General features: G+C 39.0%; 1 protein-coding gene across 1 annotated transcript; it reads right to left on the bottom strand.

Moving 5' to 3' along the window:
• Nucleotides 1-16982: 16982 nt before the first annotated feature.
• Nucleotides 16983-18442, bottom strand: LOC104231737 (uncharacterized). The gene is made up of 4 exons (XM_070172885.1): nucleotides 18346-18442; nucleotides 17752-18138; nucleotides 17374-17709; nucleotides 16983-17044 (listed from the first exon to the last, which is right to left on the bottom strand). Exons 1-4 carry the CDS (start codon nucleotides 18440-18442, stop codon nucleotides 16983-16985), a joined length of 882 nt encoding a protein of 293 aa, XP_070028986.1.
• Between the last annotated feature and the right edge of the window lie 583 nt (nucleotides 18443-19025).

Raw genomic sequence — 19025 nt, 5'->3', positions numbered from 1 at the left:
ATTCGGAGTCGGAATTGGATGAAACTAGTATGGTAGGACTCATAATTGAATGAGTTGTCGGATTTTATGAGTTTTGTCAGGTTCTGAGATGCGGGACTCGGTTGGGCTTTTTGGTCGATTTTGGACTTTTGATTAAATATTCGACCTTTTTCAATTGGGATCGGTTGCTTTAGCATTGTTTGATATATTTGAGTTGTTTTTAGTTAGTTTCGAGCCATTCGGAGGTCGGCGCGCGTGAGATGGCATTTTTGGAGCATCGCTTGGCTTGCTCGGTATTGGAATTGGCTTGTTTGAGGTAAGTAATGATTGTAAATCTAGTCCTGAGGGTATGAAACCCCAGATTTCACATTGCTTTACTATTTTGAGGTAACGCACATGCAAAGTGACGGGTGTGTGGGCGTGCACCATTGGGGATTGTGACTTGGTCTGTCCCGTTGCAACTATAAAGTTGCGTATTTGACTTAAATTATATGATACTTATGTGTTTTAGAAAGAATTTCCTATAAATTGGTATGAATGCCATATTTGGGCCTTGTGCTAGAGTTGTTTGGACCCTTAGGGGCTTTTTCTTATTATACTCTCACTGTTTTTGATTCCTCGGCGACGATATCGTCATCGGAGATGAGCGGGTGGCTGAGCGTTATCGCGAGCTAATTTCGCCACTGAATGTTCCATTTTAAGATTTATACTCTGTCATGCTGTGTTTACTGATTTTATAACTCAGTCATTATTACTCTGTTTTGATGCATAAAATGATATTTTTGGGCTGAGCACCCTGTTTTACTAATAGCCCGAGTGACTTGAGAGATTTCTGACTGAGTGAGGTCGAGGGCCTGTATTGTGAGGATATTATGGGATCGGGCTGCACGCTGCAACATGTTGTTATTGATTCAGGATTTTTGTGAGGCTGCGGTCCTGATTGATTTATGCCACGATGTGGCTTGTTATGAGGCAGAGGGCCTAATTGATTTATGACATGAGGTGGCTTGTTATAGCGCTTGGGCTGTAGGAGCCCCTCCGGAGTTTGTACACCCCCAGTGAGCGCGGGTACCCTGAGTGAGTGATATAATGTTTTGTCTGAGGGGCTGTTCTTGATTCATATTGTGCCAGAGGGTCTATTTATGAGAGATTGTAAGGTAATGCCCGAGGAGCTGTATATGAGTAACTCTGAGGTTTGCCCAAGGGGCTGTTTATGATTCATGTTTGCCCGAGGGGGGGGGGGTATTCACGAGTAATGTTCACCGAGGGGCTGTTCTTGATTTATGTTGCTCGAGAGGCTGTATACGAGTGAATTTTGCCTGAGGGGCTGTTTATGTTTTCATCTTTTTTACTCACTGTTTCATCACTTCAGTGAAAACTTTTGAAAGATGTTTTAAATAGTTTTACTAAAACTGGATTTAAATGAGCTTAGTTGATTAAATATCCTAATTTTAAAAGCATGTTGTATTTTACTGAGATTTCATGATATGAACTGTATATGTTTTATTGCTCGTCACTACTTCTCAGTCTCTATTTACTTTTATTACTTACTAAGTTAGCATACTCACATTACTCCCTGCACCTTGTGTGCAGATCCAGGTATTTCTGAACCCGGTAGCGGGTGTTGATTACTAAGTGGCAGGTCCATTAGAGTTAGTAAGGTAGCTGCCTGGCGATCGCAACCCTGCTTTTCTCCCTCCTTATCCTCCCTTAGTTGTATTCAATTATTTCCAGGCTATGTTAGTCTTGATGTTGTTAGACGGTTGTAGTAGATGCTCATGACTAGTGATACCCCGATGTCGGGCTTTTTTTCCGTATTGTTGTTTTGAGTTAAACTCCTTATGCAAGCTTATTGTTAAATAGCTTTGGTTTTGTCTTAAAATGAAAATATTGATTGGTTTTGGTAGTGTGTAGGCTTGCCTAGTGCCACGTAAGGCGCCATCACGACAGGGTTAGTTTTGGGTCGTGACATAAACACATTTGTTTACACTCATTAATTTTGAAAACATTTGGCAGTATTATTTGGTCAAATCTCGCATGTCATTGTTTGGGTGCTTGTTTTAGTCTGTAATGTGACCTAACAAGTTGGCACACATTTTTTCCCTTCAGGAACCATGAACCCCTCAGGTTGTTCCATGTAAATTTCTCAATCTAAATCTTAATATAAGAAGGTTGTCTTCACATCCATTTGATGGATTTCAAGACCATGCACTGTAGCCAATGATACTAATATCCATATGTACGTAATACTCATTACCGACGAGTATATGTTAAAATAGTCAAGGCCTTCTCATTGTCTATATCCTTTGACAATAAGTCTGCCTTATACTTGTCAATAATGCCATCGCCTTTTATTTTCCTTTTAAAAATCCATTTGGAACCTAATGGTTCGTTCCCTAGAGTAAGATCAACTAACTCCTAAGTATGATTATTTAATATGATTCTCTCTCACTATTGACTACTTCTTTCCGAGCAAGACATAACTTCTTTCAAAGTTTGAAGCTCATTTTCTAACAAGAACGTCAGAAAATCTAATCCATTAGAAGTAGTTGTCCTTTGACGTTTACTATATATTGGATTCACCTCAAAGGTGTACTTTCCTTTGCTTCATCCCGAGGTCGCTTAGATATTTCACTAGACAATTTACATTCCTTTTTATACGGATAAACATTCTCAAAGAATTTAGTATTTTCTGATTCGATTACTGTATTAATATGAATATCGAGATTTTCTAATTTATGAACCAAAAAATGGCATGCCTTACTATTTGTTGCATATCCTATGAAAACGCAATCAATAATTTTCGGTCGATGTCACGACCCTAAACTCAGACCCCGGTCATGATGGCGCCTCTCGTGAAGACAAGGACAACCGACACAACACCCAAATTAACCCTTAATCATTAAGAATCATTTTAAGCCTTTAATTACACAAAAGTTTCATAATGTAAGTCTACATGAACAATGCAGAAATAATATACAAGCCCGACATTGGGGTGTCATAAGTCACGAGCATCTACTAAGGTCTGAATAAAACGAAAAATCTGAAAAACATGTACAGAATACAGTCTAATGAAAACAAAGAGGGAGAAAGGCTATGTTGCGAATGCCGGGCAGCTACCTTGCTAAACTTTGATGACTCTGCCTCTGGGCAATGAACACCTGCTATCGGGTTCCGAAATACCTGAATCTGCACACGAGGTGCATGGAGTAATGTGAGTACTCCAACCCATTAAGTAATAAAAGTAAATACAGTCTAAGTAGTATGAAATTGCGTAAACCACGTCATAGCACCATAGTGATTACATCATGTTCCCAAAACAGGATACCGTTCAAATAATTTCGTTAAACTCCCAACATCAGTAAAATACTTTGGAAACATCTTTCTAACCTTTTCAATAGAGGTTTAATGAAGTATATATATAGTAAAAGTGATGAAAAATCATAATTGTCCCCTCGGGCAAAAATATAGTTCGTATACAGCCTCTCGGCATAACAGAAATTTATAACTATTTCATAACTTAAAAACTTTAGTTTAAATGAAAGTTGTTTAAAGCATTAGTTCAACTTTTTCAATAGAGGCTCAGGCTAAAGATGAGTGAAAGCATTAATCAAATCCACATATTCAATAGAACTAACTTTAAGGAGGAGTAAAAACAGTAAGTCCATAAACTGACCCCTCAGGCAAAGCATCACTCAAGTACATGTATATGATAAAGCCCCTCGGGCAAGCCTCTCAGTCGCTCATGACTCCACTCTTACCAATCAGCTCACACTCAATAGGTACCATATAGTAACTGCTCGGCGTACAGCCCAATCCGTATATCGCTGCAGCATACAGCCCGATCCATATATATAGTCGACTGCGCTCACTGGGGGTGTGCAGACTCCAGAGAGGCTCCTACAGCCCAAGCGCTATTTCACTGCGGCGTGCAGCCCGATCCAACATATCGATGCGGCATGCAGCCCGATACATATATATATATATATATATTGCTGCGGCGTGCAGCCCGATCCATAAATATATAATCCTCACAACCAGGCCCTCGGTCTCTCTCGGTCATTAACCTCACAATCAGACCCTCGGTCTATCTCAGTCATCAACCTTACAATCAGAACCTTAGTCCATCTCAGTCATCAACCTCACAATCAGACCCTCGGTCTATCAGTAAAACAGGGAACTCAGCCCAAACTGTTTTCACATTTTAAGAAGTAAAGTGGTAAAACCAGATTTAAATAATAAACAGGTAAAACATTACTGAGGATATGCTTTCAAAACAAATAGAGTGAGGAAAAATAGTGAAAATATACCCCTAAGGGTCTCAACAGGTCGGCACAAGGCCCGAAACATGTCATACAGTTCAACGTAATAATATCAATCTCTAAAATATGGAATATCATAAGATTTCAAATCAAATACGTGACTTAACAGTTGTACGGGATGGACCAAGTCACAATCCCCAACGGTGCACGACTCCACGCTTGTCATCTAGCATGTGCGTCACCTCAAAGTAGCACAACGATGTGAAATCCGAGGTTTCATACCCTCAGGACAGCATTTACAATCATTACTTACCTCAAACGGACGAAAATCTACGTCGCAATGCCCTTGCCTCTCGACTCGGCCTCAAATCGCCCCGAATCTATCCAAAATCGGAATCATATCATTAATACATGCCAAAGGGACAAAGCCCACGCGAAAATAATCAAATTAAACTCAAAATCCTGAAATTGGTCCAACCCAACCCCTGGGTCCACGTCTCGGAATCCGATTAAAATCACATCAATAGAATCCTCATCCTCTCACGAGTCTATACATATTAAGATCATCAAAATAGAACCTCAAATGGCCCCTCAAATCCCCAATTTAACTCTCCAATTTCAATCCCTAATTTCCACAACTCTTTCTCTAATTTTTCCCACTATTTTCAAGATTAAACAATGAATTAATCACCACAAACACAAGATACAAAGCCCAAGTAGCTTACCTCTCTATCAACACTTGATTCCCTCTTAAAATCACAGCTTGGAGCTCCAAAATCGCACTAAAATGATGAACAAATGACTAAAAATCGCGAAGGGGCCTTTTTATACATTCTGCCCAGCACTTTTGCACCTGCGAGCCCATAAGCGCACCTGCGCTTCCGCTTTTGCTGAAAAACATCCGCTTATGCGGACTTCACTTATCTCACCAGGCCTCGCATTTGCGGTCGCCTCACTACTCCTGCGGTATCGCAGATGTAGTTACCAAGCCGCACTTGCGGTCCTCCATGCACCTGCGGTCCCCAATCCACAGGTGCGGATATGATAGAAGCAGCAACATCAGCTGCAATTTCTCAAGTTCAACCTTCCCGAAAACTATCCGAAATCATTTCGAGGCCCCCCGAGACCTCAACCAAAAATACAAACAAGTCGCATATCACCATTCAAACGTATTCCAACTTCCGGAACACCCAAAACAACATCAAAACCTCAAATCATAATCTAATTCAAGCCTAAGAATTGAAAAAACTTCCAATTTTTTCTTTCGATCAAAATATCTATCAAACCTCGTCAGAATGACCTAAAATTTTGCACACACGTCACAAATGACACATAGGACCTACTCCAACTTCAAGAATTTCATTCCGACCCCTATATCAAAATCTCACCTTTCAACCGAAAAACGCCAAAATTCCAATTTTGCCAATTCAAGCCTAGACCTTCCACGGACCTCCAAAACTCGTTCCGATCACGCTCCCAAGTCCCAAATCACCTATCGGAGCTAACCAAATCATAAAAATTCAAAACCGAGATCATATACTAACAAGTCAAAAGTTGGTCAAACCTTTTCAAATTTTAAGCTTCAAACAGAGAATTGCTCTTCCAAATTCATTCTGATTGCCCTGAAAACCAAAACCAACAATTTACATAAGTCATAACACATTACACGAGGCAAGTCATGCCCGAGAACTGGCGAGCAGAGTGCAAAAGCTCAAAACGACCGGTCGGGTCGTTACATCCTCCCTCACTTAAACATATGTTCGTCCTCGAACGTGCCCAGAGTTGTTCCGAAAACCATCAAATCACTGAATAACCTTACCATGTAGATACCCGGGGGTGATCCCATGTCACCCTATCTCATATAGGTCCGATAACACAATGCAACTGAAATTCCACAATCCATCCTAGCCCATAAGCTTTAGAACCAAAGTTCCACTTCCGAAATCATCTATATTGTCAGAACCTCACACCTATACTCTGAATAAGTCCGAACAAGCTGTAACAACCATATCTGTACCCAAGATACGATTACATGATATACCTCATAACTTAGACACTCGTAGCGATAACTTCTAGTCACAGTAATTGCCCAAAATAGCTGAATACCGATAATAAACCTCTTATCAAACAAAGCCTCATTCCAACACTTTCCGTATATTGCCAATGATGAATTGAACATGCAGAAAGTCATACCATTCCTCTGATCAACCATTTATAAAGCCACTTTCCCTTTGGCGAGGACCGTAGCAAATTTCTAAACCGAACATCGATATTATCCTTCCAACACGCTGAAACCGAATCCATTTGTATTCATTCTAGATCCCCACTGATCTCATCTAATCCAGCACAACTACACTGGTGACATGACACCTCAATACCATCTAAAACCACAACTCGTGCAATCCATGCACCAATAAGCAACAACCCGAACATACTCAAATCATGAGAATGACTCAAATGAGAGAGTTGTACTGCAAGCTCGACAGTACCACCACAACACAATGGTGAGAACTCGTCACACATCATAGAAATAGAACACACAAATCTAACCTGAAGAATCATACCTCCACATAACCTCGCTGCAATGCGCGATTATATCAAACACTGATCCACCTTAATCGCCTCAAGTCACTATGCTCAAAATCAACAACCACGTGCAATTTGGTGCCTAACACCCAAAAGTGAATTACCATAACCATGGAGAAGCAACTGACGCAATGCCATATCAGTCCGAAAGAACATACCTAATGCGTAACAAATCATGCAACACCCAATTACCCGTCTCGCTCAAATTCGGCTATAAAGCTCAAATTGAATCGCACCATATGCGCATATAACCAACAAATCACAACTCCTCGTAACACAGAAGTGTAACTCATAGATCTTTCTAGAACACATATAAGCTCAACAACAATCGAATGACACATCTCTCAACAATAATAGTTCGGAGTCAACAATTCCAACCCGATGTAGAACACACATCCCTGTTGGCCCCACCAATGAACCACACATCAACTCTGGTCATCCATAACAGATAAATAACCCCTCGAAGGCTCACAATGACTGAATCATAGCACATATTATCATCTGAATATCTTACCCACATCCTTCACAGTCCACAACCGCGAAATAGCTGTTCATGAGAACTCCCAGTCTCCAAATCCATAAAGCACACAAATTACCATATCTGATCCTAATTTCGCCGCTCGAATATACAACACACCTCTAATACTTAATCATCCCACGAGAGGTACACCTATAATTCTCCTGTGCCACCAAGCAAACTCGAATATCATTAGTCGATTAGACGAGATAGTGCCGCAATACCAACAAAGCATCCACAACTCAAACACATCGCCCTTTCTGAAATGTATATGCTCATCAAGCCACATCAATCAGTGATCTCATTTATCTAGTCATCTGAAGTTGTCCATGCTGCCTAAGAATTTATGACCTTTCTTTCAAAATTGAACCGTGACCTTACACATGCAAATATCAACCCCACACAACATACCGCATCTACCATACCATCCAATGATAATTATGAGAACTTCGCAATCCACTCCGAGCTACGAGTAACTACGTACTCAACCAGCCAAGAACTTTTCCATTTGATCCCATCTAGGAGTAGATCATTATACATCCCCTGCTCCTCATGCCAGTAGGAAATATACATCTCTAACCATGGTAGAAACTATCAAGAACACTCTGAATTCCATTTGTGCAAGACCAATCCGTCAGAACTGACTCCTTCTAACTCAATCAAGCTACACAAGCCATCAAAAACCTAAAAGCATTTCCACGAAACACCTGTAGAAACTCATTACCTCACAAGCACCCCAAAGAACTAATCATATCCTTACCATGCCGATCTGGCCTACTACCAAGCTATCCTATCTATCCAGGTTCCTTTTGATTTACCTTCGACTTGATACTTTTTCTTGCTATAAAACCACAATTCCTCAACCCAGACTCACCACACGAGACCCAAGCATAAAACACACCACCCTAAGGCTCATAAGTCGTTGAATATTCTCTTAAGCAAATCAAAAGTACCACAACTGAGATACTCACTCCGAAGAGACCTTCTGTGAATTTCAAGTTGTTCATCTTACCTTCCTAATACTGAAATGTAGAATCCAGAATAATATAAAAATACCACGAGTCTTGACACCCTCTAATGAAAACCTCAGATCTAGCTAAATATACAACTTGAAAATCTCCAATTATTACATGTAACATCTTGAACCCATTAGAACTATTCTCGAGAGTCATCCACTCTACTCAAACCACAATTAGGCTGATCAAATGGACCAGACGACCTGTGCTCCAGTAGCACTCCGCCACTGCAGAATGTAACCTCACCTTAATGCAACTATGCAACTTACTGCTCTATGTACCGCACATTCTTTACTGGTAACCACTCAAGACATTCCATGATTCTCATACACCTATGAAGCATAATATAACCTTTGTCAAATTTTCCTTTACTCGAGCCATCCTCGGTCTCAATCTCTATAAGCCATAATTGATTCACCCGTACGCCCCAAACTGGAACCAATATAGCATATAACCGTGTAATCAACTAATCAATAACAGGCTTCCTCGCTTGGCTTGAAGCCATAGATCAAAACACACACACAATAACTCATAATGCATATACTCTATTACTGTCGTAATACCATAGTGAGATTAACCTCAATCCTTCATAAGCTCATGAAACACAGATCATATAGTACCTCAAATCATCTGCGAATCTCGCATTCGCCCTTGTAGTAGTCAATCCCACTCTCTTAAGCGATCCACATTCAAATTGTAACACATATCTTTCGCTGGTAACAGAGATATTCCAATAAACGACATAAGGATCACGCAAGATTTAGAACAATCCGCAGGAGATAACCTACCTGCTTCTCCTCAATCTAGCATCTCTTCATGCCCTTCCACCGACATAAATATTACACAATCACTTATTCTTCCTAAGTCTGAACTCATATCACAACGTGATATTTACTTCACTACTCAACTAGGCAACATGAAAAGGTCCTTCAACCCGCCTACAACTCGGGCCATACATCAAGTCACGATGGAAATCAAGTACCGGATAATTCTTACTACCCCCAAGCAGACCCCTCTTGTCTCGTTCAAATCATATGCACACATCTCATAGTCACATCATACTCATCACATAGCTATCCAATCATCACTCCCACTAATACGAACACTATTGGACATACAAATCCAAAAACACGTGCTCACACAATTAGCACCTCGGTGCTCAAGCTGCAGGCAAAACCCGGCCTCAAGTCCTCCAGACTAGCCCAACATCAATGCACAGAAATCACATCTCGCCCCTTGATAGGGGAATAACAAGCCATTGACGCACCTCTGATTCTGAGCGCTCATCTGCGCATACAAATGCGTGGAAGGAATTCAAAGAGTTACACTCCAAGCTGAATCAAGGACGCACGATAAGAATTCAAGAATGTAAAGTTTTCCTAAAGGTTCTGCAGCCTCCCGAGGATAAGTACAGACATCTCTGTACTGATCTGCAAGACTCTACTAAACCTGCTCATGACTCGCAAGACCTATGTAACCTAGGCTCTGATACCAACTTGTCATGACCCTAAACTCAGACCCGGTCGTGATGACGCATCTTGTGAAGACAAGGCCAGCCGACACAAGACCCAAATTAACCCTTAATCATTAATAATCATTTTAAGCCTTTAATTACACAAATATTTCATAATGTAAGTCTACATGAACAGCGATCCATAAAAATATAATCCTCACAACCAGGCCTTCGGTCTCTCTCAATCATTAGCCTCACAATCAGACCCTCGGTCTATCTCAGCCATCAACCTTACAATCAGACCCTCAGTCCATCTCAGTCATCAACCTCACAATCAGACCCTCGGTCTATCAGTAAAACAGGGAACTCAGCCCAAACAGTTTTTACATTTTAAGAAGTAAAGTGGTAAAACCAGATTTAAATAATAAACAAGTAAAACATGATTGAGGATATGCTTTCAAAACAAATAGAGTGAGGAAAAATAGTGAAAATACCCCTAAGGATCTCAACAGGTCGGCACAAGGCACCAAACATGTCGTACAGTTCAACGTAATAATATCAATCTCTAAAATATGGAATATCATAAGATTTCAAATCAAATACGTGACTTAACAATTGTACGGGATGGACCAAGTCACAATCCCCAATGGTGCACGACTCCACGCTTGTCATCTAGCATGTGCGTCACCTCAAAGTAGCACAACGATGTGAAATCTAGGGTTTCATACCCTTAAGACAGCATTTACAATCATTACTTACCTCAAACCGGACGAACATCTACACCGCGATGCCCTTGCCTCTAGACTCGGCCTCAAATCGCCCCGAATCTATCCAAAATCAGAATTATATCATCAGTACATGCCAAAGGGACAAAGCCGCGCGAAAATAATCAAATTAAACTCAAAATCCCGAAATTGGTCCAACCTGATCCCTGGGCCCACGTCTCGGAATCCAATTAAAATCACATCAATAGAATCCTCATCCTCCCATGAGTCTATACATATCAAGATTATCAAAATCGAACCTCAAATGGCCCCTCAAATCCCCAATTTAACTCTCCAATTTCAATCCCTAATTTCCACAACTCTTTCTCTAATTTTTCCCACTATTTTCAAGATTAAACAATGAATTAATTATCACAAACACAAGATACAAAGCCCAAGTAGCTTACCTCTTTATCAACACTTGATTCCCTCTTAAAATCACAGCTTGGAGCTCCAAAATCGCACTAAAATGATGAATGAACAAATGACTGAAAATCGCGAAGGGGCCTTTTTATATATTCTGCCCAGCACTTTCGCACCTGCGAGCCCATAAGCGCACCTGCGCTTCCACTTCTGCTGAAAAACATCCGCTTCTGCGGATTTCACTTATCTCACCATGCCTCGCATTTGCGGTCGCCTAACTGCTCTTGCGGTATCGCAGCTGCGGTTACCAAGACGCACCTGCGATCCTCCACGCACATGTGCCTCTCTTCCGCTCTTGCGGAGCTCGCACCTTCGGTCCCTAATCCGCAGGTGCGAATATGACAGAAGCAGCAACATCAGCTGCAATTTCTCAAGTTCAACCTTCCCGAAAACTATTCGAAATAATTCCGAGGCCCCCGAGACATCAACCAAATATACAAACAAGTCGCATATCACCATTCAAACATATTCCAACTTTCGGAACACCCAAAAAAACATCAAAACCTCAAATCATCATCTATTCAAGCCTAAGAATTTCAAAAACTTTCAAATTTTGCTTTCGATCAAAATGTCTATCAAACCTCGTCCAAATGACCTAAAATTTATACACACACCACAAATGACACAACCGACCTACTCTAACTTCCGGAATTTCATTCCGACCCATATATCAAAATATCACCTATCAACCGAAAAACGCCAAAATTCCAATTTCTCCAATTCAAGCCTAAACCTTCCACGGACCTCCAAAATACGTTCTGATCACGCTCCCAAGTCCCAAATCACCTAACGGAGCTAACCAAATCATAATTCAAATCCAAGATCATATACTAACAAGTCTAAAGTTGGTCAAACCTTTCAAATTTTAAGCTTCAAACTGAGAACTGCTCTTCCAAATTCATTCTGATTGCCCTGAAAATTAAAACCAACGATTTACATAAGTCATAACACAATACATGGGGAAATCATGCCCAAGAACAGATGAGCAGAGTGCAAAATTTCAAAACGACTGGTCGGGTCGTTACAGTCGATCTTTACCCTTTTGGGTTTAACTTGCAGTTTAGTTAAGCACTCCCACACTTTAACATATTTAAGTTTCGCTTCCTTCTGTTCCATTTTCATATGGAATGGATTTCATCTTTCTTTAAGGAACTCAATTGAGTATTTGGTTAGCTGTAAGCATAGCTTTCCCCCATAACGTTTGGGTAAACTAGAACTTTTCAATTAGGCATTTATCATCTCTTTTGACGTTCTATTTTTTCTTTTCACAATTTTATTATATTGGGGTGAGTAAGGGGAAGTCGTGTGGTGAATAATGCCATATTTTAAACTTATTTTTTAAAAGGAGATTCACATTCGTCACCCCTATTACTTTGTAGAGAAAATCACATGAACTGTTATCTGTGTCATGACAGAGCAATAATTAATGAAGGTAAAGTTTTTACTCTTCAAACCAATCTGACACAATCTGAATTAATAAATGGTGAAGTTTTTAATCTTCCAACTGAACAATATCTAATACAACCAGATCTAATGAACGGTGAAGTTTTTAATCTTCAAACGGAGTAATCTATGACACAACAAAATTTAATAAATGGTAAGAAATTTAATCTTCAAACCGAGTAGAAAGTTATTAAGACTTTAAGCTCCAAAAAATAAATAGAACGTCACGACAATTTTAATCTCAAAGTTAGAGTAGACATTCACGCAGATTTTAATGTCTAAGTAGGAGTAGAAATTACGAATATTTCAGTCTCCAAATGGGAGTAGAAAACCACAATTTTCTTTCCTCAAATGGCTTTCCAACTAAACCATTATAACACTTAAATAATTTGATCTCTTACTCTAATCAAATAAATACATGTACACCTTTACACATAATATTCATGATCTCAAGAATATTTTCAAATATTAATGTAAGCGTCATTTATGTCTTACAACTTTGATAATAATTTTTGAATAATTTTATGTATGTCACCAAAGTGTACACCAAACAATCGATTTTATCTGATAAACGAAATAACCATACATTATTGTTAATCATCACAACATGCAAATAAATTTTGAGATCATCACATAATAACATATATCGTAACATTTATAAAAATTATATTTCATAAATAAGAAGGATAGAAAATTAATAGGTAAAGTGAAGAAAGTAGAACCCTACTTTATGACCACTTTCTTCTTAGATCGTCCCTTGTTTATCCTGGTCGGAGAAACCGCGATGTCATTTGCAACATATGCAAATGGATATCATATCCCTTGACACATTCTATGTTTCCATTGATTCCAACAGTGACGAAAATTCTTCCCAAATCATTTGCAGTCAGAAAACCGTTCCATTGTGAATATCTTCGAGTATGACACTCCAATCCAATGTTATAAATGTGATCCTATGTTCTTATTTGTTTCCATTTGATTGAAAACAAACATCAAAATTCTACGTTTTGTTTGTTCCCCAGGATAAGAGCGAAGAAGAATACATAATTTAATGTTTTGCCATGAAATTGCAACACGCAACCATCAGAAAATCCGCTTGTGACAACATTTCAAAAGTGACATGGACGGTCAGAAAAAATTAAACTTCCATCCCAACTAGTTACCACTCTTCATCAGTAAGAGCAATGATATAAAGAAATTGCTCTCTCAACTCTATGAATTGATCCACTAATATTGAAAGGGAACATTAAAGCTGAATTGGTCGAAGCAGGATGTAGATGAAGAGAGAGAAGAAAGAGAGAATTCTCTGTTATAATATTTAGAAAATAGAAGCCTCAATATATACGTATATATATCCTTATTTATACTACTTACTTACTTACTTAATACAATTAATTAGCTTAACTAATCAACTAACCATATATCTAAAACTAACTAACTCTAAACTAACATGTACAACTCCAACAACATATGTACAAGTATTGCTACTACTGCTCTTTTCAACACTCCCCCTCAAGTTGGGTGATGAAAAAATATTGATCATCCCCAACATGCAAACCATCTCACTATGTAGCTGTTTTCCAAGTGCCTTGGTTAGTATATCTGCAATTTGATCCTTATTGGGAACATAAACCGTTTTAATCATGCCCTGTTGTAGCTTTTCTCGGATAAAGTGGAAATCAATCTCTATGTGCTTTGTGCACTCGTGATACATTGGATTTGAAGCAATATGTATGAATACTTTGTTGTCACAGTACAACTCCATAGGTAAATCAACTTGCATTCCTAATTCCTCTAGCAACCCATGTATCCAAATTAACTTAGCCACAGTGTTGGCGATGTTTCTGTACTCAGCCTTTGCTGAGCTTCTTGAAACTGTGCTCTGTTTCTTAGATTTCCAGGAGATCATAGAGTCACCAAGTTTTATGCAAAAGCCTGTAACAGACTTCCTAGTCATTGAGCAGGATGCCCAGTCTGCATTACAGAATGCAGATACATTCAAACTCTATTTGCCACTCATTAACAAACCTTGTCCTAGACAATTCTTGATATATCTCACTACCCTCAATGCTGTTTCATAATGGGATTGTTTTGGTGCATTCATAAATTGACTGAGACTTGGACTACATATAAAATGACTAGCCTTGTGATTGCCAAATACAAGAGTCTCCCAATAAATATCTAATACACTCTGATGTCTTCAAGTTCTGTATCATGTCCTTGCATACCAAAATGCTTGCCATATTCCACACTAGTAAGTTTCATATTCTGGACCAAAGGGAAAATGCTTGGTTTAGCTCCTCTTAGGCGATATTCTGACACAAGTTCTAAGACATACTTCCTTTGGTTCATGAGGAATCCCCGGTGTGATCTTGAAAACTCAATACTAAGGAAAATCTTTAGCTCTCCCAAATCTTTCATATTGAAATTGTGATTCAATATATCTTTGGCTTATTAAATTAAAAACTTATCATTTCCCCTGATCAAAAGATCGTCAACATAAACCAATATAATCACTTTGGCACTCCCAGTTCTCTTAGTAAACATTGAATGATCCAATTTCCTATGGTTGAAACCAAACTCTGTGAGAGCTGATGTGAGCTTTAAATTCCATTGTCTGTTAGCTTGTTTTAAGCCATAGAGGAATTTGAGTACTCCACACACTCTATTCTCCCCCTGACTACCAAACCCTTGAGGCAATGACATATAAACTTCTTCTGAAAAGTCACCCAGTAGAAAAGCATTGTACACATCCATCTGAAGCAAAGGAAAACCATATTGATCAACTAGAGCAACAACACTCATGACTATGATCATCTTCACCATGAGAAGGTCTCATGGTAATCCAAAGCCTCTTGTTGAATGAACCCCTTGGCAACTAATCGAGCTTTGTATCTTTCCATTGTCACAAAGCCTTGTACTTCACCTTATAAACCCATTTGTAGCCAATTAGAGTCTTTCCTGCAGGTAAATCTACCGACTCCCAGGTGTTATTGTCAGTGAGGGCCTGAACCTCATGTTCCATAGCTTATACCCAATTTCTGTCTTTAGCAGCTTGTTCAAAAGTTGTATGTTCAACAATGGAAGAATAATAAGTTAGACAAGCTTGATAAGAAGGTGATAAATAAGAGTAATTGAGGGAGGAAGAAATGGGATAAGGGGTAGAAGTAGGCTTGACCTGATGCACATAATCAGTTAGCCACAAGGGAGGATTAGATGTCCTGGCAGACTTCCTCAAAGTGACATCTGAAATGTGACTGGGTTGTTGCTCGATGGTAGAAGGTGGTGAGGGAGTAAGGTTATGTTGCATAACAGGAGATATAGGTGTTTGTGGACTAGAGGGTTCTGGTTGTGCAATAAAGGGATCTGGAGTTAGAACAAAAGTTGGAGGTAAACTGGATGGTACATCTTCCCTGGTAAGAAATGTATCATCATAAGAAGGAATAGAAGATGGACTAGGAAAGGTAAGAGTTGAGTTAGGGAGATGTGACTGTAAAATGTGGACTTGTGATGTCTAAAAGGAAATGCGGTTTCTCTAAAAGAGACATCTCTACTGACAAAAAAAGTTCCTGATGAAATGTTATATAGTTTATGACCTTTTTGAGTCTCTGAGTAACCCATGAAGATTGCAGGAATGTTTTTAGAAGAGAACTTGTCAGTGAAGCATGGTGTAGTTGCATAACACAAACATCCAAACACCTTAAGGTGAGTAAGTGAAAGTAGTTGACCATGAAATAGCTCATAAGGAGATTTCCACGAAAGAACTGAAGAAGGAAATCTATTAATGATGAAGGCAACTGTAAGAACACATTCTTCCTAGAATTTCAAAGGGGAATGGGCTTGAAACCTAAGGGCTTTAGCCATTTCAAGTCGATGCCTATGCTTTCGTTCAGCCACTCCATTTTGTTGTGGAGTGTGCACACAAAAAAATTGATGCACAATTCCAAGAGATGTGAAAAGAGTTGCATATTGAGCATTGAAAAATTCAAGACCATTATCATACCTAATGATCTTGATAGAAGCAGAAAATTGATTCTTAACAAGTGCTATACAATATTTGATTAACAAGAACACATCACTTTTCATTCTCATCAAGTAGATCCAAGTCATCCTAGAATAATCGTCTATAGTGGTAAGACCGTATCTATATCCATTGTAAGTACATTGCCTATATGAACCCCACACATCCATATGTATAAGTTCAAAAGGGGTTACGATTTTATTATGACTAGTAGGAAAGGGGAGCCTAGTCTGCCTTGCTAAAGGATAGATAGTGCAAGACAATTGCTCTTTATTCAACTCATGGTGTTTTAGAGAGTGAATTTTCTGTAGGACTACTACTGGAGCATGGCCAAGTCTTTGATGCCATATAGAGCAGTGATCTGAATTCTTTGATGGAGAGCAAGCAAAGGCTGGAGTAAAGGCTAGAACTGAAATAATAGAGGCAGCAGGACAAGAATTTGTAGTAGGTATTGTTGTATCGAATGTCATGGCTGATGATTGTTCAGGTGCTTTGATAGGTGATGGCTTCTTGGAAGGTTAAAGTATGTAGAGGCCATCCTTCTCCTTACCAATCCCTTTCACCATGCTGTGCAAAGGTCCTAAAAAATGTAAAACACAGGGAAGAATAATGCATAACATCTCAGCTCTTTGGTAAGTTTGGATACTGATAACAGGTTGTATTTGAAATTTGGAACATAATGCACATTACACAATTCAAGATCATCAGAAATAGTTAGTGACCATGTATGTGTTACATATGTAATATTTTCATTTGGTATATAAACTTTACTAGTATTGGGAAACATAAGAGCAGATTGAGTTAAAAGGTCTAGGCTAGAAACCATATGGTTTGAGGCCCCAACGTCAATTATCCAGGAATTAAGTTCAGAACCTACAAGCAAACAAGTGTTAAGGAATTACTTTATACCTGCCATGTTAACCTTGGCTTCTGAAACTGCTGGTTCATGGTTGATCAACTTCAAAAGCTGATTATATTGCTCTGAGGTGAACATTGGCACGCTGCTAATCCCTGATGATCCACTTGCTTCTGGTTCTTCAACATGACTGACATTGTTAGCTGAGTGTCCTATATTATCTCCTGAACTTTGTGGTCTATCATAGGTTCTCCTTTTGGTGAATTTGTGATTGGATGGATATCCCACCAACTTGTAGCAGTTTTCTCTCCTGTGTCCTTTCATATTACAGTAATTACAGTATTGTCCATTGTTTCTTTTGAACCTGTTGTTTTGTCTGGCATCTATAGCTGTAGAATCATTCAAGTTTATCTGTTATAGTGTTGATGTACGTTGTGATATCATGTTGGACTGAATCCTTTGGCTTTCATCCTGCATTATCATATTGTAAGCCTGATTGAGGGTTGGTACAGGAACTGTTAGCAACACTTGACTCCTAGCTTGGGCATATATTTCGTTTAGTCCCATTAGGAACTTTACAAGTCTCCATTGTTCCATATGTTCTGCATACTCTTTGCGCTTTGCATAGTCACATGGCATAGTCCAAACACTCTTCAATTTTGAGTAATACTTCGATATTGATGATGTGCCCTGACTTATGGTGCAGATTTCACAGAGCAATTGATAGATTCTAGTCAAGTTCTTCTTGTCTAATAATTCCTTAAGGTCTATCCAAACACTGGTAGCATTAGTTGAATACATCATTCCATTTGCTAACTCTTTTGATACAGAATTCGTGATCCATGACAGAACAAAAGTATTACACCATTCCCACTCATGCTCTAAGTCACCTTTCTAATGTTCTTTACAACATGTTCCATCCATGAACCCTAATTTGTTCTTCGGCAATGATGCAACCTTTATAGAATTGCTCCATGCTGTATAGTTCTAAATTCTTGTTAATTGATGTGGAATTAAAACAGTACCTGGACTATCCGATGGATGCAGGTAAAGAGGATGGCTTGGATGAATATCTGTGAACTTCTCTCCATTGCTCGTCTTAGTTTCTCCATACTTCGACATTTTCACATTCCATTTCTCGTCAATTTGAATTCAAAACTCACCTTAATATGAAGGTAGGAATGAGTGAAGGCCTCCGATTGGAAAGGTTACTGGATTTTAGGGCAAAATCTCTTGCATAGTATTCGTGAAATTCTAGGGCTAATCTGAATCAATGCTTCAATTCTCTCAAATCTTCAACAAGATAGAGTTGATTCTTCAACAATAGTCACCAATTTCGTAACAATTCAGCTCGAAAACGCCATGAATCTAAGGCTCGGATACCATATTGAAAGGGAATTAATGTTGAATTGGTCGAAGAAGAAGGATGTAGACGAAGAGAGAGAAGAAAGAGAGAATTTTCTGTTATGATATTCAGAAAATAGAAGCCTCAATATACACATATATATTTATCCTTATTTATACTACCTACTTACTTATACAATTAATTATCTTAACTACTCAACTAACCATACATCTAAAACTAACTAACTCTAAACTAACATGTACAACTCCAACAGCCTATGTACAAGTTATGCTACTACTACTCTTTTCAATGATAAACAAAGACAGTAATGGTTGCCGAACCGACACCTTCCATTTCCAG

Source organism: Nicotiana sylvestris, chromosome 4 (genome assembly GCF_000393655.2).
Source record: "Nicotiana sylvestris chromosome 4, ASM39365v2, whole genome shotgun sequence".
In the NCBI taxonomy this organism is placed as follows: Eukaryota; Viridiplantae; Streptophyta; class Magnoliopsida; order Solanales; family Solanaceae; genus Nicotiana; species Nicotiana sylvestris.
This window is presented reverse-complemented; position numbering and strand designations above follow the sequence as displayed.

Bases quoted from the DNA above. Each gene is read 5' to 3' on its own strand.
- LOC104231737 (XM_070172885.1), bottom strand. From the start codon at position 18,442: ATGTCGAAGTATGGAGAAACTAAGACGAGCAATGGAGAGAAGTTCACA. The intron at 18,139-18,345 runs GTACTGTTTTAA...CTGTATCAAAAG, and splicing joins GCATCCATCGGATAGTCCAG to AGTTAGCAAATGGAATGATG. The intron at 17,045-17,373 runs GTATAAAGTAAT...TACATTTTTTAG, and splicing joins AGCCAAGGTTAACATGGCAG to GACCTTTGCACAGCATGGTG.